At 40.3% G+C, this 23,762-nt stretch overlaps 1 protein-coding gene across 10 annotated transcripts in view; it reads left to right on the top strand.

Moving 5' to 3' along the window:
• The window catches only part of RNF144B (ring finger protein 144B), a 255,843-nt gene that overhangs the window by 12,697 nt on the left and 219,384 nt on the right, over positions 1–23,762 (top strand). For all 10 annotated transcript variants that reach the window (XR_009543046.1, XR_009543045.1, XR_009543043.1 and 7 more), the window contains exon 2: positions 11,185–11,388. Coding sequence is in view for 6 of the 10 variants with exons in the window: in XM_060163605.1 (XP_060019588.1) it covers positions 11,221–11,388 (168 nt within the window). In the remaining 4 variants the exon portion in view is untranslated. The remainder of the gene's footprint in view (positions 1–11,184; positions 11,389–23,762) is intronic.

Below are 23,762 nucleotides of genomic sequence, written 5' to 3'. Positions count from 1 at the left end.
GCCAGGTATGAATTAAAGAACAATGTATCTAACGTTTCTGAAGCAGCCGATTGCGGGAGTCTAGTCCCAGAAGCAAAATAAATGAACTTTGAGATGACTCAGTTTTTAGGGTGTGGGTAAGAGGCAAAAGGAACCCAACCAGTCTTCACTGAGTTGCTGGCTAATTAAAGTATCTGGCTGCTGTAGCTTTCACTGAGATGAGCCTCTTGGTCCCCAGTCCCTTTCACATCTAATTCCTCTGCTGGTCCCTCCTCCTTACTCTGTCCTCCCTTTTCGACCCTAGTCCTCTTCATGGGTAACAGTCCCTTCAGTATTTCTGAAGCTATCTTGAAGAGGAGAGAGAGCGAGAAAAAGAAAGACATCTATATCAGATCCATAAGGCCACGTGGAGAGAATTGTATTAGGAAGTCCAAGGCCACATTTTCATAAAACTCCTGTCTTCCCTTTTGCACACCTGTGACTGGGATTTTATTCTTTGTGCTGCGCATAAAGTTAGGAAAGTGGGAAAGAAAATAAATTCGAACTGTCTTGATGAGTAAACAAACTCAAGGTATAGAAAATGTAAAAAGATGTCAAGTAGCAGAATTGAATTGCTTGGCTTTTTATTTAAAACAAACAAAAAAAACCCCTCAACCAACAGCCACCCCCGCCCCGCCCCCAAACCAATCACCCTAGATAACTTGCTTCTACAGTACTGTGCTGGACGTGAGTTCTGAGTGTGGTCAAACACTGTCCATTTACCCAGAGTTTTACAAATATTTACAGTCACCTATGCCAAATATCTTTGTGCTGAGCCCCAAAGAACATTCTCAGCATTCAAAAGCCCCATTCTCATGAATGGTTTCAGTTCATTGGCAATTTAAAGGCATCCAGGCTTCCAAACTAGGTCAGTTTAAGACATGTCTTTTTTTAAACATAATAATTAGTTTTTGGGTCTCCCAGATTATGATCCAGGTTTTCAGAGCCAAACCCTACAGCAGAGGGGAAAGTATGCTCTATCAGAAAGAGAAAAGCTCATTTTATTTAAATGGTAAGACCATTTAGCTTTCTGGAAACTGTCTTTCTCTTGAATGATACAAATATTTTAATCTGAGAAATTTATATTTAAGTTTTCCTTTTTGAAAAGTTGTTTCAATATTTTAGATGTTTAGGAACATTTTTAAGGACATCAGAATCATTTCTCTGTACTGTTTCTGCTGGTCCTGGCTTCTGTGTTTCCCCTGGCCTTGACTTATGGTATTACTTTCCTGTTGAGTGAGGTTCTTAGTGTTTGAAATCTCTAGTTTGAGGTAGAGGTCAGGAATCATGTTGAACCCAGATGTTGGTGGAGGAACAAAGTCCAGACAGTTTGGGGACTAAACCTACTTTGTGCAACTGATTATTTCGGAGATGGGAATTGGGCCAAGCTGAGCTTTGGGGAGCTGGTATCTGCAGCCACTGCTCTTGAGTACTTAGACTTTTTTTCAGGGATGCCTGCCTTAATTTATTGAAGTGCCTTAGCTATAACAAATTATCAATATTTTCAGCTTTTGACTTGCTGGAAACGAATCCAGATGAGAATCAGGCCCTGAGTATTTCTTCTCCTCCATGTACATTAGAGAAGTTATCTACTGTGGTATTGAGTGATTAGAGGCTGAGTATATAAAGATGTATAAGATGTAGCCTCTGCCTTGAAAGAATCTGAATAAGCTTGGAAGTGAAAGTGACTTTGGACTAGAATAGTAATTTTAATTCATGTTGTTTTACCTGAGAATGAAAAATACTTTGATGTTTGTCCTTTTAATTATGTTTTTGTTTTTTGGGCTTTTTTTTTTTTTTGATAATGTTTCCCTGATGTCACTTGAGTGTTAAGTAATTTAAAGAGGCATAAGAGCATCTAAGTTAATTTATTTCATTATTTTAATTTTAAATTTGTTTTTTCACCTTTAGGCATATGCGGGAGGTCTTGCACTAACATTTTATTTTTATTAACATTGGCATTTGCTCTTTACTTGGTGGATGAATACTCCTAAACCCAATGCATTATACCTTAGTAGTTATTAAAAAATGGAAAACTGTACATTAAAGAGAGTGAAAGTGATCAATGCTTTCGTAACATGAAATGAGAAACTTCTCATCTGTGATTGGCTCCCTTGCTTGAATTGAAAACACAACAATATAAGTGAAATACACTTCTCTTATTCATAGCTGGGGATACTTCTGATCACATGGCTTGTGGTATCTATTAAAGAACATGCTTTGGGGGGCTTCCCTGGTGGCACAGTGGTTGGGAGTCCGCCTGCCGATGCAGGGGACATAGGTTCGTGCCCTGGTCCGGGAGGATCCCGCGTGCCGCGGAGCGGCTGGACCCGTGAGCCATGGCCGCTGAGCCTGCGCGTCCGGAGCCTGTGCTCCGCAGCGGGAGGGGCCACAACGGTGAGAGGCCCGCGTACCGCAAAAAAAAAAAAAAGAACATGCTTTGAAAGCTATGTCTCAGTGGTTTCTAATTCCTCTGCAGTCATGAGTTTGAGTCTCATACCTTAAGTCAACTGGTTCTTTGTCTTTCTTGGGAAGATAGAACAAGACTATCTCATTTCTCTTTTTTGTTGGACTTGTGGCTGAAGCTATAAACCCACAAATTGTCCTGTGTATGATTATATGAACCTGTCTGTTGACAGCCTCCTCAACCAGTTTATGCTTTATAAGTGGGGACTATGTTTAATCACCTTTACATCCATAGCACCTAACGTATGGAATTCAATTCTTTGTGAGTTGACCTTATTTTCTGCGTTTTGCATTTTTCTGTGTTTGATTCCTTGAGAAACTCATTTGGCAAAGATGCACAAAAATACACGCCCTGCACCTTGCTTGGTGTGGGATGGAGGAGTTCTTTTCCCACACTGGTTTTAAATTTGTGTCTATAAAATGTCTGTATACAACTTTTAACTTTCACAGGAGAGGGTAATACTTACACATGCTCTTATTCATTTGGAGAAAACATTTTGGTTTAGATATTCATTCTTTAGGCACTGTAGTTTCTTGGTAGTGTCATAACCCAGGAATTCAGCCTGTCTCTTGCTCAATGGGGCTTTCTGAAATAACACTTCTCCTTGATCTGCTAATTACATCATTGTCTGACCTGCCTGTAAGTGGCGTTCCTTCCTGCCTCTGAGCTTTGTTGTTATGCCAGGCAGGGGGAAGGCAATTATTCAGCAGGGCTGTATGAATAATTGTGGGAGGCAAGGGACCCACTGATTAAATAAGAGGCGGGCAGGGCACAGCAGTGGTGTTGAGGAGGGACCTACAATGATGAATGTAAAATTACAATGCCCAAAATATCATTGAGCTGTTATTCTCCTATTCACTCCTACCTTCTTTGGTAAGTTTTTATTGTTAGGAAAGCTGAGAATGGTTTTCCGCCTCCTGGGCCTTACCTGGCAGTGGTAATGAGAATACAGAAAGAAGGCAAGAAAAAAGAAACGCGCTTTTTAGAAGGATAGGCGTTTTGTAAATGTTAAAACTTGACATCCCAGATGCCCTGTACTCTGTAAGGTTTAGAGTTAGCTTATCACAATATCATGTACTTTGTTGGTCGTGATCTCATATGTCTTTCCATATATTTCTCCTATGTACTTTGTAGGAAAAAATATAAAAATTAGATCTGATTATTCTCATCTTAAAAAAAGGGTAACTGAGGTGATGGAAGTGTTAACTAACCTTATTATGGTAATCATTTCACAAAATATATCTATATCAAATCATTACATTGTATACATTAAACTTATACAATTTTTTGTATTAATTATATCTCAATAAAGCTAGAAAAAATAGATCTTATTAAAATAATGGGCTTTATTCATTACATAATTTCAAATAGCAAAGAGACTGCCTAGAAAACAGTTTTTGGTAATATTTAAGATTCCCCTCCTAAGGGAGTGTCTGTCTTTTTGACCCACAAAAAAATTAGTAGCGATATATTTGCATATCAGTTCCATTTTTAGAAGAAACCGGGTCTCCAGGTTACAGAGTTATAATCTTATTGACATCCTGGAACCTGTTGAGATGAAGATGTTAAAACTAAAAGAATTTTAGACTGAATATTTTTTTCATCTCTTGATTTCCCCTGAATGAAGCTGCGAAACAGTGGGGAAGAAAACCGAAGTTCCCTTTCCTATCACAGTGATAAAACAGTGTTTTGCAGCAATGCTACCACCTCACAAAGCCTGAGTAGGTGAATATTTACCTCCATTATTGCTAAGAATTAAGCATTTCTTGGGTTTGTTTTTACAGTCAGCTCTTCATATTGGTGGGTCCTACATTGTGGTTGGTGAAACCTGTGGATGCAGAAGCCGCGGGTGCGGAGGGCCAACTGTATTAGGCCATTTTATAAAAGGAATTTGAGCATCTGAGGATTTCGGTATCTGCCAGGGGTCCTGAAACCAATCCCCCATGGATATCTAGGGACGACTGTACTAGAAAATAGTTTCTAATATGTTTTATTGTTTTTAAATAATGATGAAGTATCTTATTGTAATGCCATGCATCTACTCATTCTTTTACAAAGCCATTAAATAGACATAAAATATACTTGAGTAATTCCATTTCTGTGATTACTAGTGAGGCTGCCTGTGTTCCCATTTGTTCTTGCCCTCTCAAGGCATGTATTAGAACTGTTTTTCTGATATTACTGGTTGTGCACTGGTTCATCTAGTCCCTGAGTGGCCAGATGAATGGCCAGAGAATGGGTCAAAGATGTAGTAAGGGAGTAGAACCACAACACTGGCCAGTATGGAGGTTTGCATAAGCCCTTGCCTCACTTACCACCAATGTCCATAGCCCTTGGTACTCTACCAGTCAGCTGGTCTACCTTCCATTCCAAACTGTATTAGGGTAGAATTTCAGCAAGTGGCTAATGGCTGATGATGGTCAGCACTTTATTAGGTTCAGTCAGTACCATTTGAGTCACTAATAGCTTTGGTCAAGAACGTGAACCAGCAGTGAAATAAATCATTGCATTGGGTAGAAATGCCAAGGTCAACAAAATATTAATTTTTGGATTGTGTTGGGCTGGTTGCCTAACATGTCAGTCTTAGTTGATATTGGGAGGGCTTTCCCAACAAGGCAGAGGTGGGACCTTCGGATTATTGTTTCTTTCTGCTCTGCTAGAGTATCTCTGCTCTGCTTCCTGAGAATGTCTCTCCATTATACAGGCAGCACTTCAGCCCTACCTTCCCCACTACCTACTCTTCCTGAAAACGCTTCCCTTTGTTAGCTCCCTGTCACTGTGAAGCATTCATACCTTTTATGAATACTTTGCAGGGATGACTCAGTGTCTTGCAGGGGCATGTAAACATTTTGAGAACATTCATGTGTCTCTTCTGTTTTGTCCCTTGTTCTTGAGTAACTCTTAGACTTCCATATCATGGCCTGGAATTAAGACCCCTCACCACAGATCAATTGGATTTTTACATAAATTAATATTTCTATTACATAAGTAACATCCAGCTGTTTCATTGTATTAACTTTCTTTTTCTCTTAGTCCCTTTAATTGTGCTTTACCAATTTATCTAAATCTTAAAGTTTTTACAGATGGTGTAAAAATTCCTAAATAACTAGACAAGTATCCTAGTAAAACATTATCCTCTCCAATCATGTTATCTTTGTGCAGTGGAATAACAGCTATGATTTTGGGTAGTGAAACGGATATAAACTACGTTAGTTAAAAATACTTTGAAGGTTGGCTCTCTCACCCACTGCGTTTTTGGAGCAGATTGCCTTTTCAGGCCGCCAGCAGAATATGAAAATTCCTTATACATCCTGAGCTTTCCAGCACCGTTTCTGAAGTATTCCTTTCTTTGGCAATTCTAATGAAAACACAAAAGGAAAAAGTGTCCTGTTCTTTCCTATCAGAAGGTGGTTGCTTCTCATATAATGAATACTTTGTAGGGTAAGAGACACTCAGAGTAGGCAGAACTGCTGATTTCCCTTTCCTGGTAATTTAGTGCAAAATCAGATGTTTTAGAGTGGCTTTCCTTCCTTGCATGCCCCAGCCAATCTGTCCTCTTATGTGGTTACTTATAGTTAACCAAGTGAGACTTCTACAATCTGGGTGAAGCCTGACCTCACCACTCCACCCTCAACCCTGCCACCAACTTTAGAACATTTGAACTTGAAGTTAGCTTGTCACGTTTTTCTTCTTTGCAACATGGCTCTTACATTCGCTACCAAAATTCTTTTCTCGTTGGGTTCTTGACATCCAAAAAGAGGCTCAGTCGCACTTGTAATAACTGTAAAAGTAATTATAATTGTTACCATTTTAAATCAAGCAGGAGGATGGAATATTCAAGTCACTTTCTTATTTTAGGTAAAATGTGAAGTGTGAGGCAAAACAAGTTGAGCAAGCCAGTAAGAGTGAGTTAATGGCTCTCTGGAAGGAAGACTTTTCTGGAAACCTGGAGGGGAGTGTGTGTATTGTCAGGTTACCCACGAGGATGTTGGTTCCGTGAGCAGGTCAGGGGGAACTGCCAGTGTGTGGTTGGTCATCTTCTGGCCACCCCTCTATGCTTCCTGGCATTTAGTTTAGTAGTTTGGGCGGGGGGATAGTTCTGCCAGTGGTGGTTTCATGTTGTAGAGAGGAATGAATTTTTTTTTTTTAAGAATTTATTTATTACTTATTTATTTATTTATGGCTGTGTTGGGTCTCCGTTGCTGCACGCGAGCTTTCTCTAGTTGTGGCGAGCGGGGGCTACTCTTCGTTGCGGTGCACGGGCTTCTCATTGCGGTGCCTTCTCTTGTTGCAGAGCATGGGCTCTAGGCGCGCGGGCTTCAGTAGTTGTGGCTTGTGGGCTCTAGAGTGTGGGATCAGTAGTTGTAGCTCGTGGGCTTAGTTGCCCCGTGGCATGTGGGATCTTCCTGGACCAGGGCTTGAAGCCACGTCCCCTACATTGGCAGGCAGATTCTTAACCACTGCGCCACCAGGGAAGCCCGAGACCAGTGAATCTTAATAAGACATAAATGAAGAAACACTAGGACACCTTGGAGCCATTCACAACCATCTCAAGTGCGGGGGAGATTTGTTTAGAGGACTTCGGGATTCCCCAGACTATTGCTTGAAGGGCTCAATTTCTAATGAATCAACGGTGAACAGATTTCTTGTTTGTTACTCTTTTTCTATGAAGTGCTACTGTGTGTCATTTATTTCTAAAACATTCATTACTGATTTTGCCCAGAGTGAAAACCAAAGGGCTGGTTTTCGAACTGTGCGTGGTGAAGCCTTCAGCTTCCATGACGGTGCCTGGGAGGCTGCTGAAGGGAAGGTCAAGGGTACCTGGACGGGGTCTCCCCGTGTTGTTTCAACTGGCGCTAGTCTACCTTATCTCTTTTATCCAAAGGCGGGGTGCTTAAGATTTTGTTTTTATAAAATTCCACTGCTTTAAAAATATTCAAAAGCCATCACTTTGGGGAACTGGGGTTCTGGTAGACAGAAAGATAAATCACTTCTTTTTGAAGAATTATTTTGGATTGTTCAACTCTCAAAGAGATGAAATATGTGACTTCTTTCCTCTGTCTCAGTCACAAGTTCTGCCTTGATTGGAATGCTTGGAATTTGTTTTTAAACAAAATTGGTCTCTGCTTTGTAAAAAGTTTTCATGTTATAAGAATATATATATAGTTTAAATTTATATGTATAAATTTTAAGCCACTTTATTGAGGTATGATTGACAGACCAAGAAGTGTACATATTTAATGTATAGAATTTGATGAGTTGAGAAGTAGGTATACACCTGTGGAACAGCATGGTGCCTGTGGTTAACAATACTGTATTGTATACTTAAAAATTTGCCAAGGGTAGAGCTTATGTTAAGTGCTCTTAATCACACGCACACAAAACAATGATAAATAAAGGGGGCAGGAGGAAACTTTTGGAGGATATTTTTATATTTTTACAACTTTGATTTCATAGCCTATAGGCATGTAACTCACAAACTGAGTAAAAACTTATGTATATTGCAAGGGACAAGATTACTTTTCAGATGTCCTTGATTCACACAACTTCTCTCCCTGCCTTCAAAAGAAGACTATTTCAAAGAGATAACCTTTTTTTTTTTCTTTTTCCGTGGTACGCGGGCCTCTCACTGTTGTGACCTCTTCCGTTGCGGAGCACAGGCTCAGTGGCCATGGCTAACGGGCCCAGCCACTCCGCGGCATGTGGGATCTTCCCGGACCGGGACACGAACCCGTGTCCCCTGCATTGGCAGGCATACTCTCAACCACTGTGCCACCAGGGAAGTCCCAGAGATAACCTTTTAAGAAGTATCCCATTATGTCTTTGTTTTTCAAGTACATTGGCCTGTTAAATGTCCCCTTCTGAAAAATAGATTGTGAGAAAAAAATGACTTTCTTGAAGAACACCTTGCTCTCTTGCCTAGGCTGGGACAACAGGATTTATCTATTCTCAACAGCTTCCTCCAAATGGGCTGTTAGTGTAATTGACATTTGTGGTGTGGGATGTTTCTGGCCTGTGTCATTTCCCATCTTCCCTACACAGGAAGCATTTACTGGCTACATTTCTTCTTCTTGTGTGACTTGGGATTTCTTTTTTTGAGGAGGAAAATAACTCAGAATATGTTGTATGAGCAGTGTTGGGAAAATAGAGATGAAAAGACGTTTTCGATAAGATGATGTATGTTATCAACGGAGGAGTCTTGGAGAAGAAAACAGGCGATAGTTGTGTTAAGTATAAACTGGGAACAGGGGAGAAGTAAAATCATTCACTTTTACCCCTAATTGACCCTAAAGGGATTTTTTTTTTTAACTTTAAAATCTTGGATTTGATGTGTAGGTTGATTTGAATTTAATTTGCTATTGGATGATAGATCGTCAATAGTTAATTGAATGAGAATACTGTGTCTTGAACCATATTGGTCTTTTCCCGAGAAATATCTATCATATTGGAAGCCAGTCATTGGTTAGCTTCCTATTTAATTTATTTTTGATCAAGTCTTTTACTACTACTTAAGGAGTAGGTGATAAACCGTAAACACTTCAGGGCACTAGAGTTAGAAACTGTTGACTCTTTCTGATGTGCCACTGAGAAAGTTAGTGCAATTAGATCTCATAGATTGTTTTCTTTCTAATCTAATCTGTTTTTTTCTCCCGTATTTTAGTACTTTTGTACTAATATATGGAGACTTAAGTCACTGTGGGGCTGTATAACAGATGCTGATTATGTAAAACAATTTCTTTTGCCCAAAAATTGGGAGGAAGAGAGTCTGGTTCTTCTGGGGGGAGAGGATACAATTATTTCTATGGCCAAATTTATTAGAATTGGCCATACTCTGTTAAAATAGTAAGAACTTAAGGATTTTGCTTTTATTTAATCAGAACATGAAATTTCTTGATGTGATATAAACTATGTATATGTAGGGAAATTATTTTCACAATTATCTTACCTCTTTTAAAGATATTCTGAATAAAAACAATCTAGTGGAAGGGCTTCGGTTATAATTTTTATTTTTCGGTGTAGAAATATCCTTTCCTATAGTCATGCTATGTGTAGAGACAAATTTTATTCTTCAGTGATCTTATGATAGCCGTAGTCATGGAATTCACCTCTCTCTCTTTCTCTCTTTCCCTCCCTATTCCTATCTCTCTCTCTCTCCCTGCTACATACCTCCACATAGTATCCACTTGTGAGGCAGTTCTTGGGTAATGGACCAGGCACTGGACTTGGCCTCAGAAGATGGAGGTTTGAGTTTAGCTGTGCCGTGTATAAGCTCTGAGAACTTTGGCAGATTACTTAACTTCTCAGGACCTCAATTCATCTATAAAATGAAGGAAATAATCATTGTGGTTGCAAAACATTAAATGAAATAATAATGCATGTGAAGGAACACAATTAACACTGACACCTTATTGAAAATTTTTTTTTAATTAATTAATTTATTTTTGACTGTGTTGGGCCTTTGTTGCTGTGTGCAGGCTTTCTCTAGTTGCGGCGAGCAGGGGCTACTCGTCGTTGCGGTGTGCAGGCTTCTCATTGCCGTGGCTTCTCTTGTTGTGGAGCACAGACTCTAGGCGTGCGGTCTTCAGTAGCTGTGGCGTGAGGGCTCAGTAGCTGTGGCACACGGGTCAGTAGTTGTGGCTGGCGGGCTCTAGAGCGCAGACTCAGTAGTTGTGGCGCACGGACTTAGTTGCTCCGTGGCACGTGGGATCGTCCCAGACCAGGGCTCCAACCCGCGTCCCCTGCATTGGCAGGTGGATTCTTAATCACTGAGCCACCAGGGAAGACCTGAAATTTTTTTTATTGGAGTAAAATATACATAACAAAATTTATCATTTCAACCATTTTAACTGTAATTCAGAGGTGTTAAGTACATTCACAATGTTGTCCAACCATCGCACTATCCATTTCTAGAACTTTCTCATCATGCCAGAAGCTCTGTATTCATTAAGTGATAACTCTCCGTTTGCCCGTCCTCCAGCTCTTGGTGGTCACCTTTCTACTTTCTGTCTTTGTGAATTTGACTGTTCTAGGTTCCTCATATAAATGGAATCATACAATATTTGCCCTTTTGTGTCTGGCTTATTTCACTTAGCATAATGTCTTCAAGGTTCATCCCTGTTGTAGCATGTGTCAGAATTTCATTCCTTCTTAAGGCTGAATAGTATTCCATTGTACGTTTATATCACATTTTGTTTATCCATTCATCCGTCGATGGACGTTTGGATTGTTCCCACCTTTTGACTGTTGTGAATGATGCTACCGTGCACATCGGTGTGCAAGTATCTGTTTGAGTCCCTGCTTTGAATTCTTTTGGGTGCACACCCAGAAGTGAAATTTCTGGATCATATGGTAATTCTATATTTAACTTTTTGAGTGACATTCTCTTTTTAAGTGTTTTTTGAATCTGTTGAATTGATCATAGCAATGCGATTCCTAAATGGTGTGTTTGTTCATAGTAGTCTTTTAATTTCCATAGTTGACTTGATATGAGTCAGGACAGTGAGGTCACCTTACATTTCAGGACTCTAGGAATAGGTTGCCAAGGTGATAAGCTCTCTAATCCATGGTTCTTAGAAGTGCATTTACTGTACACTTAGATCATTGAGGGTGAGGATTTGCCCTGCTGGTGCCCAGATGTGTTGGTTAAACAATAGCTGTATCAATGGATATAATATTTTCTGCTTTGGGCCTTTCTGTAGGGATAGAGGAGACTGAAGAACGCTGAAGACAGGCTGATGGGCTCAGTTGGTAGGCTCCACTGTCTCACCATGACCGCTGCCGAAAATCCCACACCTGGAGACCTAGCTCTGGCCCCCCTCGTCACTTGCAAACTCTGCCTGTGTGAACAGTCTCTGGACAAGATGACCACGCTCCAGGAATGCCGGTGCATCTTTTGCACAGCTGTAAGTTTACCCTGATGCTTTCATCATGAGAGAATACGAAGGGAAGAATTGTAAAAATACAGGATATACTTCTGTGACTTACCGAGAAGCCAAAGTTTGCTACAATATGATTCTGCTTGGGAGAGCAATTCCACATTTGGATATGATTCCAAATAATATCTTGAATAGTAAACCCGATATTTACTGGGGTTTAGGCAAAGTGTAACACATATATGAAGTTTAATTATTGGTTGAATAAGGAGCATCTTTCTGTTCTTAAAGCTCTAGCTAAGGAACAAAATAGACATTTTAAACATGCCTTAGTTAACTATCATCTGTAAGAAGCTCATCAAGTGTTTTGAATGATGGAGAAATCAGGTAGCAATTTGCTGAATTTTCTTTCATGTACTTGCTCGTCTCCTACAAAGCACATGGTATACAACTGTTTTACTTTGTCGAATTTCTTTTTTAAATTTTTTTCCTATTTTCACAATATGCCGAATGCTGCTTATTCCTCATAACAAATATAACCCTACAGATCTTCAGGGGTGGGCTTGTCTCTTTTAGTTTGGCACTTGGTATCAAGTCCCGTGACCTTGATTGCATGTATCCCTGAAGGCTGGTTGGTTAAAGAATAAAGATAGGAAATGGACTGATGGGTTCACGGGGACTACTAGAAGTGTGAACCAGGTGGTCTTGTTCAAATTTTCATTTATTAAAGCATTTTTTGAGCTCCTACTCTGTGCTAGGCACTTGATGCTGGGAATATAAAGATAAGTAAGATACTCCCCACGGAAAAGATGGACACATTGCAGGAACTATACAAGAGTTTGGTGAAATCAGGGATGGCTAGACGTAACATACCGCAGGAGTGCCTCACCCACTTTAGGAGTGGGAGGGGGATTCCTGGTGGCAGTGCTCTCTGACCTGAGGCCTTAACAAGAGATTGCAAACTGAGGCCTGTGGGCCACATCGGGCCTCAACACATTTTTGTTTGCATCCCCAATTGGGAAATTTCAAATAACAAATTGGTAAATTTTTCATGAAAAAATGAAAAAGTAGTAAGATATAGCTACTCTGGGCCTGTATTCATAGGCCCAGAAATAAATGATCTTTCCTCTATTTATGGTACCTACCTCTCTCCTGTGTGTCCTGTGTGTTTGAAATAGCTACACTTTTAAACTAAGGATGGAGTAAGAGTCAGCTAGGAAGAGTGCTGGGCATTTCAGCATGGTAGAGGGGAGGGCCTTATGCCTAAATTACAGTAGTCACTGTTTATCTTTGCTTTGGTAGGCCTTGTATGGACAGACTGTTAATATTTATTATACAATAAGTATAATAGTCACCAGCCAAATGTGAATTTCATACCCCTGACTTGTGAAGGAAATTGACAGTTTAGATACAGTGATCAGTGCTTAAACCAACGGGAATAAGGAGAAAGAAATCATTTAGGAAATACTGGAATAATTTATAAGAAGACATTTTACTAAGCATACTTTTTAAAAAAAAACAGTTAAGGTGAAATAAATTTTGCTCCATCTCTTTTTTCTAAGTTAATTTAACTAACATGACACATTTTCTAGCTAGTTTGTATCAATTTTCTTAAATTCTTTTGGATTGAGGATTAGCATAGAGAGAAGGCTTGGAATAATTTTTAGGTAAAAAGGAAAGTGACTAAAATCCTTTCCTTATGTTTTCAACTGTAGGATCCAAAGATGGCAAAGAAATAGTATCATTTATCCCTTTATTCAACAGATATCTAGTGAGCAGCATTTGTGTGTTCCGGGAACTGTTCTAGGCACCGCGATTTATCAGTTAAAGAAACAAAACCCAGCATAGATCCTTGCTCTTAGGAACTTACATGCTATCAAAGGAGTTACATAATAAATAATTAGCATACTAAATAGGTAAGTTACATACTAGTGGGTAATAGGGGCTTAGAAAAAAAACAGAGCAGGAGGTTAGGAGTGTAGGGACCAGGATGTTACACTGATAGTTGGGTGGAGAGAAGGAGGCTTCAGTAAGTGATGTTTATGCTGGTTCTTCCTCATCTTGTCAGCGTGTGTTGCTTCGCAGGAAGTAAGGAAACGGCCTTGTCATCACGGGGCAGCTTCAGTTTCCTTTGGTCTTACTTTGTTTCTGAGTGCTGTGCTTCAAAACTGTTTTCTTTGACTTTCTCACATCGCTTCAGGACCTTTGCTAATCCTTGAAACAAATGAGTCAGAAGCAACATTCGGTTAAAGCCAGAGTGGAAATTTTTGTCTGAGGGTTAATGATGTTTCAAAGCAGGATATGGAATTCACTTTTTGCAATGAGATCTCGAAGAGCAGAATTCAAATGTGTGCGTCAGCGTTGGGTAAGGAATACGCAGACAAGCAGAGGCTGTGTTTCGTACTCACAGATTACTGCCATTGCCGTATTATTGTTTCCATAGAGCTTAGTTCCCAGTTAAAGACAGCACAACTGCTTCTTATTTCTCCTTCAGCAGTTTGGGGGTAGGAGTTCATACAATTAGATTATTCTGTCATTTAGATTCATACTTCCTCATTGTTGGGGAGTACTCAAAAGCAGAAAGACAAATGGCTTCGTATTGTTGGTATCCCTCCAACTTGGGAACTTTTCATCGCTGTAAACATTAACCTTCCCTGGCTTCCCAATACCCCATTTTCTGTGATCTGCCAAAATAGTGAGCTGTATGTGTTTGATTACATTAGTGTCTATAAATTTGCAGCTGATACCAGACTCACCTGAAATACTATTCTAACGTTTCTGTTAGAGCTCTTATTTCTTCTTTTTAAAAACCAGTTTAAAAATGTATCTGAGGGTTACTGATGTTAAAAACCAGTTAAAAATACCAGTTAAAAATGTGTCTGATCCTCCTAGATTTTGATTTGCATTCGAATTAAAGATATTAAATGTGTTTTGTGTTTTCAAGGCTGAAAAGAAACCTGTGACATTTTTTAATAGGCTATATACTACTAATTCCCAATTTTAAGTACGATTGGATGACATCTTCCAGTTATTGACTGGGAAAGCCTTCTTCTGCATGCCATATATTTAAAATGGTTTTGCTAAGATGGTTCCCTCTTCACCCTCCCATGAAGAGAATGTCCAAATGTAATGGTTCTCTTGCTAGAGATGGTGCTATACTTATATATTTTCATCAGTTCAGTAAAGCTCTTTATACATTCTGTCCCTGTCCTCTTTTCCCTAAGAAACAGTGTGATCAGTGTGCTTGGAGAGTACAGGATGGACAATGTCTGACTGGACCATTGGCTGTTGGCCAGCTCAGACCTGGCGCTTAAGCGGGTGTTCCCTAACCCAAGGGTGTTCCATGACCCTCCAGCTCTGTTTCCAAGTCAAATTAGCTTGGAAACGTGTATGTTTTCTAGTCCTCTCTTGGAGGCATGTAAAGCATAATTGCATTTTAGAGACTCTGTGAAATCTTGTGGTTAGAAAGAAAGCAAAGGGACCCTGTTGACCTTCTCCTGATGAAGCATTTCCGTTTGACCAATGCCACCTTTTTTTGAGTGGAATACCTATTAATTTCCCCACAACCAGTGCATGGAAGAATGCCGCTTTGAATTACCCCATGGATGTAATTCTTGATTTAAATGACATCCAGAGAAAGGAAGGGGACAGATGTTGCTTCAAATAATCCATCGATGTGTCTAGTTTCTTGTTAAAAGAAGCTTTACCATGTTCTGTTTGAGAAGATGGTTTCTGTTAGACTGTTTGCTCAGATTTAACATAGAGAAGAAAGTATAGTATGAAGCAAGGGAAGCTAAATATACGGACAAAGATGGGTGGAGCTCTCACTAGCCTGACTTAAGTCATGAATCATTAGGTGTATCATGGAGCCAAAGATATTGTGGGGTTACAGAGCGAGGTGTTGTAAAATTCCTTGTTGTACTTGAAAGTTAAATATCTCAGGGATGTTAATTAATAATTAATAATATGGAAAAAGTCTCTCTCTCTCTCCCCACCCTCCCCCATGGATTTAAATAATGCAAATATGAACGTTCAAATTCCCCTTTTCTAGCTTTTGCAACACACTCTTTCAGATAATACCACACAATTATAATTCAAGGGAAAGAAAAAAAAATTCACAAAAATCCATTATCAAAGGAGGGAAAATTTGTGGGTTTCTCCCTTGTGAGCAATATTTGCCTCTCTGATTTATTTTGGAAGCTATTTCTGTCAGCCACAAATTAAAGAATAATGAAAACACAGTTGTTGCTTGTTTTCATAACCTAGATAATTTCACCTAAAAAGAGTTAGTATGTTGGCATGGCCTATTTACCATTCAGATTAAAGACAGGATGTGCTGAGCAAAAAGAAAATAAAGTCCAGCCATATTCTTGCCTTTTTTCCATTATGTTTTGTTGGCTCTAAGTAGTTAGAACTCCTTTTACTATTCATTTCTCTGAGCCAAATGGATTTTCCAGTGTTTGAAAAAGTGAGAGGAAATATAAAGCTTTTTAAACCAAGCCCTTCTTTTCCTTGGGGCCTGTTGGGTGACCTTTAAGCAAGGCCCACATATAGTCTGGGAGACATTTACAGTGTGGGAAGATTTGCAGTGTGTGTGCATGCATACGTTGTGTATGTTTCTGAGTACATCCAAACATACATGCGCACCCACACGGACTGGTAACTTTCAAATGAAGCAAAGAACCTGCAGTGGTTCTTTCCTGGATTCTAACCGATACCTACATAAGGAGGAAGGAATGTCATTTTTCTATTCCCACCTCCATTCTTCCCTTCCAGTGTCGCACTCATAGTGGTTAAAAGTGCAGATGCAGAGCTAGGAAGACCCAGGCTCGTGTTCAGGCTTTGCTGTTTACTGGTGTATAACTTTAGGCAAGTTCTTTGGCTTCTGTGAAGCTTAGTTTCTCACCTGTAGGATGAAGGGGGAGTGGTGGATAGTAGTATCTATCTTAGAGTGTTGTAGGAAGCATCGAATGAGAATCCCCGTACAGCAACTAGCACAGTCCCAGACCCCCTAGTAAGTTAACATTATTATTCCTCTCTTTCCTAAGTTCTGTCAGTAGGCTGAGCTGTTCTGTTTTACAAAAATGTTTTAGAGGAAGGAAATCGTGTAAAGGCTTGACTTGCTTCCTCATTAGCCTTTTATAAAAAGGTGGTTATACAATCCAAAAATGGGCAGAAGACCTAAATAGACATTTCTCCAAAGAAGACATACAAATTGCCAACAAACACATGAAAGGATGCTCAGCATCACTAATCATTAGAGAAATGCAAATCAAAACTACAATGAGGTATCACCTCACACCAGTTAGAATGGGCATCATCACAAAATCTACAAACAACAAATGCTGGAGAGGGTGCGGAGAAAAGGGAACCCTCTTGCCCTGTTGGTCGGAATGTAAATTGATACAGCCACTATGGAGAACAGTATGGAGGTTCCTTAAAAAACTAAAAATAAAACTATCATACAACCCAGCAATCCCACTACTGGGCATATACCCTGAGAAAACCATAATTCAAAAAGAGTCATGTACCACCATGTTCACTGCAGCACTATTTACAATAGCCAGGACATGGAAGCAACCTAAGTGCCCATCAACAGATGAATGGATAAAGAAGATGTGGCACATATATACAATGGAATATTACTCAGCCATAAAAAGAAACGAAATTGAGCTATTTGTAATGAGGTGGATGGACCTAGAGACTGTCATACAGAGTGAAGTAAGTCAGAAAGAGAAAAACAAATACCGTGTGCTAATACATATATATGGAATCTAAAAACAAACAAAAAAATGGTTCTGAAGAGCCTAGGGGCAGGACAGGAATAAATACACAGATGTAGAGAATGGAATTGAGGACACGGGGAGGGGGAACAGTAAGCTGGGACGAAGTGAGAGAGTGACATGGACATATATACGCTACCAAATGCTAGTGGGAAGCAGCCACGTAGCACAGGGAGATCAGCTTGGTGCTTTGTGACCACCTAGAGGGGTGGGATAGGGAGGGTGGAACGGAGACACAAGAGGGAGGGGATATGAGGATATATGTATACATATCGCTGATTCACTTTGTAATACAGCAGAAACTAACACAACATTGTAAAGCAATTATACTCCAATAAAGATGTTAAAAAAAAAAAGGTGGTTATATAGGTGATTTCAACTCACTACTATTCTGAGACACCCACAGATTAGCAGTTAGGGTTGAGAAAGAGAAATTTCTCTGTTGGATCTGTCCAAAGAGTGGCTAATGGCTGCATGTTTCAACTGAAGACCTAGCAGTAGGACTTACAGGAAAAACCAAAAACCAACACAACTTGGAAAGTCAATAGATGAGTACATTTCTGGTGGATGTAAAAGATTCAGATGAAAGTGTCTCAAGCTAACGTTTAAGAGCTGCTGACCCCCAATAAGAATATAGTAATATAATTACTTACTGGCTTGATATGTTTAATCTAGTATCATTTTTAGTGTCTTTTACTGAGAACTCTGTGGACTGCAGGAAATAATGAGGCATCTTACTCCAGCAATGTTATGGAACAGTTTTCCGTCCCTTCTTCTGGTCATGTGACCTGCCAGCCTTTCCTGAAGTTTTAAAATCTCCAGCTCCCTGGATTCCCATGTCTTCTAGTAGTACTAGATAGACAGAAGTAAATTCTGCCAGTTCAGAGCCCTCTCTTGCTCTGTTTGTTTCTGGTACTAAAATATAACCTGGCTTTCAAGGTTGGTGTTATGCTTTCCCTTAACTTTATCTTGGACGATCGATGGTGAGTTGGTAAATTTATCTTTGTCTTTATTTGTAAATGACCTCAATGTTCTTGCTGCTTATGCTTGACTGGAGTTTTAATGATAAAACTATGATGACTTGTATATTTGGCAGTCAAGCCACTGGTGTGAAAACACAAATTTTGATACTCTCTTTTTCCACTGACAACTGAGTGGCTGCAGGTCAGATAGCATCTGAGAAATAAAGGCAAACTGTAGTAGCATGAGAAATGGACTAGAGATGACTTAAGGGGGAGCTGGCTTCCTGGACCTATGATCTCATCCATTGCCTAATGCTTACCACTTATTTATTCAAGGAAAGTGGTAAAATGTGGCCAAAGGAAAGAGCAGCAGAGAGAACCATGCTCTTAAGGCCCTAATGATGGTGTCATGGCATCATAGTCCTAGAATTGGAAGGGACCTTACATCTAATGCCCCTGCCTTCCTAGTGAAAGAAGTTCCTTTCCTGGATGCCAGAATGGCTTGACATTTAAGAGAATAGATTTCAAATCTGGTTGTCTGGGCTTCATTTATTCAACAAAGATTTATTGTGCCGTGCACAGCTCTGATGGTGAAGATACAGTCGTAAATAATCAGATCAAGGTCTGGTTTTCAAATAGGTCACAGGTTAGTGCAAGACACAGACACTAATAAGTAAATGCAGACGTCAGATGATGATATGTGCTCTGAAGAAAAACAAAGCAGGCGGAAGGGGATAGGGAAAGCTAAAGGAGAGGGGGTTTCTATTTTACGTTAGATGGTCAGGGAAGTCTCACTGACAAGGTGTTATAGTTAGCCCTCTGTATCTGCAGATGCAGAACTGAGGAATGTGGAAGGCCGACTGTACTAGGCCATATTGTCTAAGGGACTCAAGCATCAGTGGATTTTGTTATCTGGCGGGGGTGCTGGAACCAACCAACCTGCCCACCACACGGATACAGAGGGTTGACTTATTTAAGCATTTATTTATTTAAACAGAAAATACATTATTCTGTATTATTAATTTATTTCTTATTTAAGCAGAAAATACATTATTCTGTATTTAAGCAGAGACCTGAAGAACATGGGGAACAAATTGTATAGATGCCTGGGAGAAGAGAGTTTTAGGTGGAGGGAAGCAGAGGTCCTAAGCTGGAAGTGTGCTTGATATGTTCAGATACAGCAAGGAGGCCAGTGTGCGTGTGCATGCACGTGTATGCGTGTGTGTGTGTGTGTGTGTGTGTGTGTGTGTGTGTGTGTGTGTGTGTGTGTGTGTAGGGAGATCAGACATGAGGTCAGAGAGATAGTGGTGTTTGTGGGTAGGACCTTGCAGGCTATGATAAGAATTTCGACGTTAGGTTGATGTGAGAACAGAAACCTTTGGAGGGTTTTAACCCACAATGTAACATGATGTAATTTTTCCCCCCCTTTTTATTTTATTTTTTGTGGGTTATTTTGGATCTAATGTTGTTTTAAATGGATCAGTGTATTAATAAGTGTTCTCCAGAGAAAGAGAACCAATAAAAGATACGTATGTATGTGTGTATACACATGCACTTACATATATGTATATATGCATATGTATGTACGTATATATATGTAAGAGTATATACGTACATACATATATACACATACATCTTTTATTGGTTCTATTATTAGGATTCTGTTTTCTCTTAGATTTATTATAAGGAATTGGCTCATGCAGTTATGGAGGTGAAGTCTCATGACCCACTGTCTGTAAGCTAGAGACTCATCAGAAACAGTGGTGTGGTTCCACTCTGAGTCTGAAGGCCTGAGAATGAGGAGAGCCAGTGATGTAAGTTCCAGTTTGAGGGCAGGAGAAGACCAATGTTCCAGCTCATACAGTCGACCAGAGAGAGTGAATTCTCCCTTCCTCCACCTTTTTGTTCTATTCAGGCCCTCAACTGATTAGATGAGGCCCATCTACATGGTGGGTTGGGGGGCAGGTGGATCTGCTGTACTCAGTCTTCCAACTTGGATGCTAATCTCATCTGGAAACACCCTCACAGACACACCTAGAAATAATGTTTAACCAAATACCCAGGTATCCCATGGCCTAGTCAAGTTAACACATAAAATTAACCGTCACAATCACCCTGCCAGCTGTGTAGAGGATGGATTACAGGGGCAGGGGTGAAAGCATGGAGACTAGGTAGAAGGTAAATATGATAATCCAGGCCAGAAATGAGAGTGGCTTGGACCAGCAGGTGATAGCCATTTATGTCTGTGGATAGTCTGAGTCTTCATTTTCTTTTATATAATGTAGGGATAATAATAAATCATCCTTTAAGGTTAGAAGATCTAGATAAAGCATGTAGTACAGTGCCTGGAATACAGGTAGCATGTATAGCTCTACTGGTTTTGGTGTGATCATCTAGATTTTGCTTGAAAACATCCAGGATTGGGACATACCATAACACTAGCTATTCAGTTATTGGAAATTCTAATCCTGAATTATCTTTTTCTTCTGCATTGATTTGAAACCTGTTTCTATATAAATTCTACTTATTAGTATGAGTTCTGTTCTCTAGAATAAAATTGGTTGAAATCAAATTTTTATTCTATTCACTAGCCTTGTATTATTTGAATGAAGGTTATCTTTCTGTTAGAGGGCAAGGACAAGGTTACTCATTAAAAATTCACCCACAGGGCTCTGTCCAATGTGGGAATGTTAATAAATTTGTTCCCCCTTCCCCTGGTTCGGTTGACACAATTCTTTTGGAACAAGCTTCATTTGCACAACATTCTTGACTTTGATCATGGGTTGAACAAGTACTTAAGGCTTTTCTACTTTCTTTTAGAAAAGCATGTAGTATCAGGGTAGCAGGGTGGTTCTAGAAAATGGACCAAGATTTAATTTCTTTTTCACAAAGAAGGTTATAAACAGATGGTATGTTGGTAATCTGCACTTATATGTCTTTTTTTTTTTTAAAGCATACCTTGCCAGTGTTTAATTCTTTGAACCACATAGCAGAATGTGATAGGCTGGCCAAACATGCAAATCATGACCAGAGAGTGGGCAACAGTGGGTGTCCAGGGCTTCCCTGGTGGCGCAGTGGTTGAGAATCTGCCTGCCAATGCAGGGCACATGGGTTCGAGCCCTGGTCTGGGAAGATCCCACATGCCACGGAGCAGCTGGGCCCGTGAGCCACTATTACTGAGCCTGCGTGTCCGGAGCCTGTGCTCCGCAACAAGAGAGGCCACAATAGTGAGAGGCCTGCGCACTGCGATGAAGAGTGGCCCCCGCTTGCCACAACTAGAGAAAGCCCTCGCATAGAAACAAAGACCCAACACAGCTGTAAAGGGAGGGAGGGAGGGAGGGAGGGAAGGAAGGAAGGAAGGGAGGGAAAAGAAAAGAAAAGGAAAGGAAAGAAAAAGAAAGAAGGTGTCCAATGAGAGAACTTTCCCTTCCATCCACTGAGTCACCAAAGTTTATTCTTTTGAAGTATCACCTGTATTCCAGTTTCCTCTAAGTCTATTCCCATCTAAGTCCTGATTCTACTCTTCCATTTGCTACTACTGTGTACCAGCCACTGTGCTAATTGTCTGCATAAGGTATAATCAGTCCAGCCTTCACGTGGGAAGCAGATCCACTGATAGAGGAAATACAGTGTGCTGAGGGTTCATGTGGGAACCCTCTTAAACTAGACTTGAGGAGGTCAGGGAGGGTCTCCTGAGGAGGTCAGGGAAGGTCTCCTGAGGGGATAAGGCCAAAAGATGAAGAGGAGATTGATTGATAGACGTGCTACAGGGAGGAGGGGCAACCACGTGTGAGGCACAGAACCAAGGAGCAGAGGTCTACTGAGGAACCCCACTGAAAGACATCCCTGGAACATGTTGTTGGAAGTATGGGTGTTCTTGGGCAGGAGGCTGGAAAGGCAAGCAGGGTCTTGTATGCCATGTTGAAGAGCATTATGGAGGCACTGGAAGGCTTTGTTTGGGTGTGGGGTGGGGAGGATGGCTTTGGCATACGGTTGAGAATGGTCTGAAAGTGCACAGAACTGGAGTAGGATGAAGGAGGGCAGGTGGGTAGAGCTCAGAGAACACCCTGGTCAACATATGCTGTATTTATCATGGTAGACTGTACTTTTGAGGTATGGAGTATTTAAATTATTTTCATGTCCCCAACTTCTCCTCCTTCCTATCCGTTTGGATACTACTGTCAGATTTCTTAAAATGTTGCTGTCATAATGCTACTGCCATTATTAGGGATTCACGTGATCCTATTTGAATCATACTCCTTAGTGCTAACATTCAAGTTCCTCTAGGAACCGTTGTTGCACAGTGTTTACCCAAATCACCCTCTGCTTCTTCTTGTGTGTGAGGTACCTCATACCTCCAGGTCTTTACTTCTTCCTAGAATTGTCCTCTTTTCTTTCTTTTTTATTCCCCCTGCTCAATTTCTAATGATGTCTCATTGCTTGGTCAGAGCATACCTCTGCTCATTATTCAACAAATACTTATTTTGACGAGCAGAACACTAGATTGGGAAGGATTTGTTGATGAAAAGCTCAAACATTGTTCTTACCCTGGTAACATTTGAGTTATGTTACCTGAGTGTAAAATGATCATCTTCTCTCTGAAAGCATTTAGCATTTAAAATCTGATTTAAAAGATTTCATACAAATATCTGTATTGTCTTGTACTCTAGCTGTTTGGCATAGATCCATTTTATTTTTCCACCTAGACTTGAAGTTCACTGAGGGCAGAAACCCAGGAAGGTAATTAGGTGTCATTAATCATCATTGTTGTTGTCATAATAATAGCAGCAAACTTATCCAACTTAGTGCAAGGCATCCTTCTAAGTACTTTCACTTATTTCATCCATATCATGACCCAAATCAGTCATTAAAAAATATCTCTATTTCTGGGACTTCCCTGGTGGCGCAGTGGTTGAGAGTCCGCCTGCCGATGCAGGGGACACGGGTTCGAGCCCTGGTCTGGGAAGATCCCACATGCCGCGGAGCAACTGGGCCCGTGAGCCACAACTACTGAGCCTGCGTGTCTGGAGCTTGTGCTCTGCAACAAGAGAGGCCGCGATGGTGAGAGGCCCGCGCACCGCGATGAAGAGTGGCCCCCGCTCGCCACAACTAGAGAAAGCCCGCGAAAAGAAATGAAGACCCAACACAGCCAAAAATAAATAAATAAATAAATAATTTTTTTTAAAAAAATCTCTATTTTTGAAGATCATGAAGTAGATATACAGTAACTGCCTGTTTGCTAGTATAACAGTTTTTGGGATTTGGGTACTCATGTTCTGAGGCCCAATCAGCCATCCCAAGCAAATCATTCACCTAATTGCCAGTTTCCAAAAGTACCGGGACAGGCAGGGGCAACTGTGCCAGGACCAGATGGCTACTCCAGTTAACTTCAAGTCCTTCTTCAAAGTTGGCGGTAATTTCAGTGTGACATGTGGAAGATTTTTGTTCCTCTTTTATCTCTTTGTAGAAATAGGAAGCCAACAGGCAAATGAAAGCCCCCAACAGAAGAGTGAGAAGAAAAAGCTACTTGGCTGAATTCTCTCTTCCCTTCAGTTGTCAACTCAGAATGGCTTTCAGTCTTAGACCTCAGCTAAATGCAAAGGTTTTGGTGACCAGTGTCGTATATGCTGATGGGGGTAGAGAATTTAATTAGAAATAG

The sequence above is a fragment of the Lagenorhynchus albirostris genome, chromosome 10 (genome assembly GCF_949774975.1).
Source record: "Lagenorhynchus albirostris chromosome 10, mLagAlb1.1, whole genome shotgun sequence".
Lineage (NCBI taxonomy): Eukaryota > Metazoa > Chordata > Mammalia > Artiodactyla > Delphinidae > Lagenorhynchus > Lagenorhynchus albirostris.
Note: the sequence above shows the minus strand (reverse complement) of the source record. Positions and strands in the feature narration are given on the sequence as shown.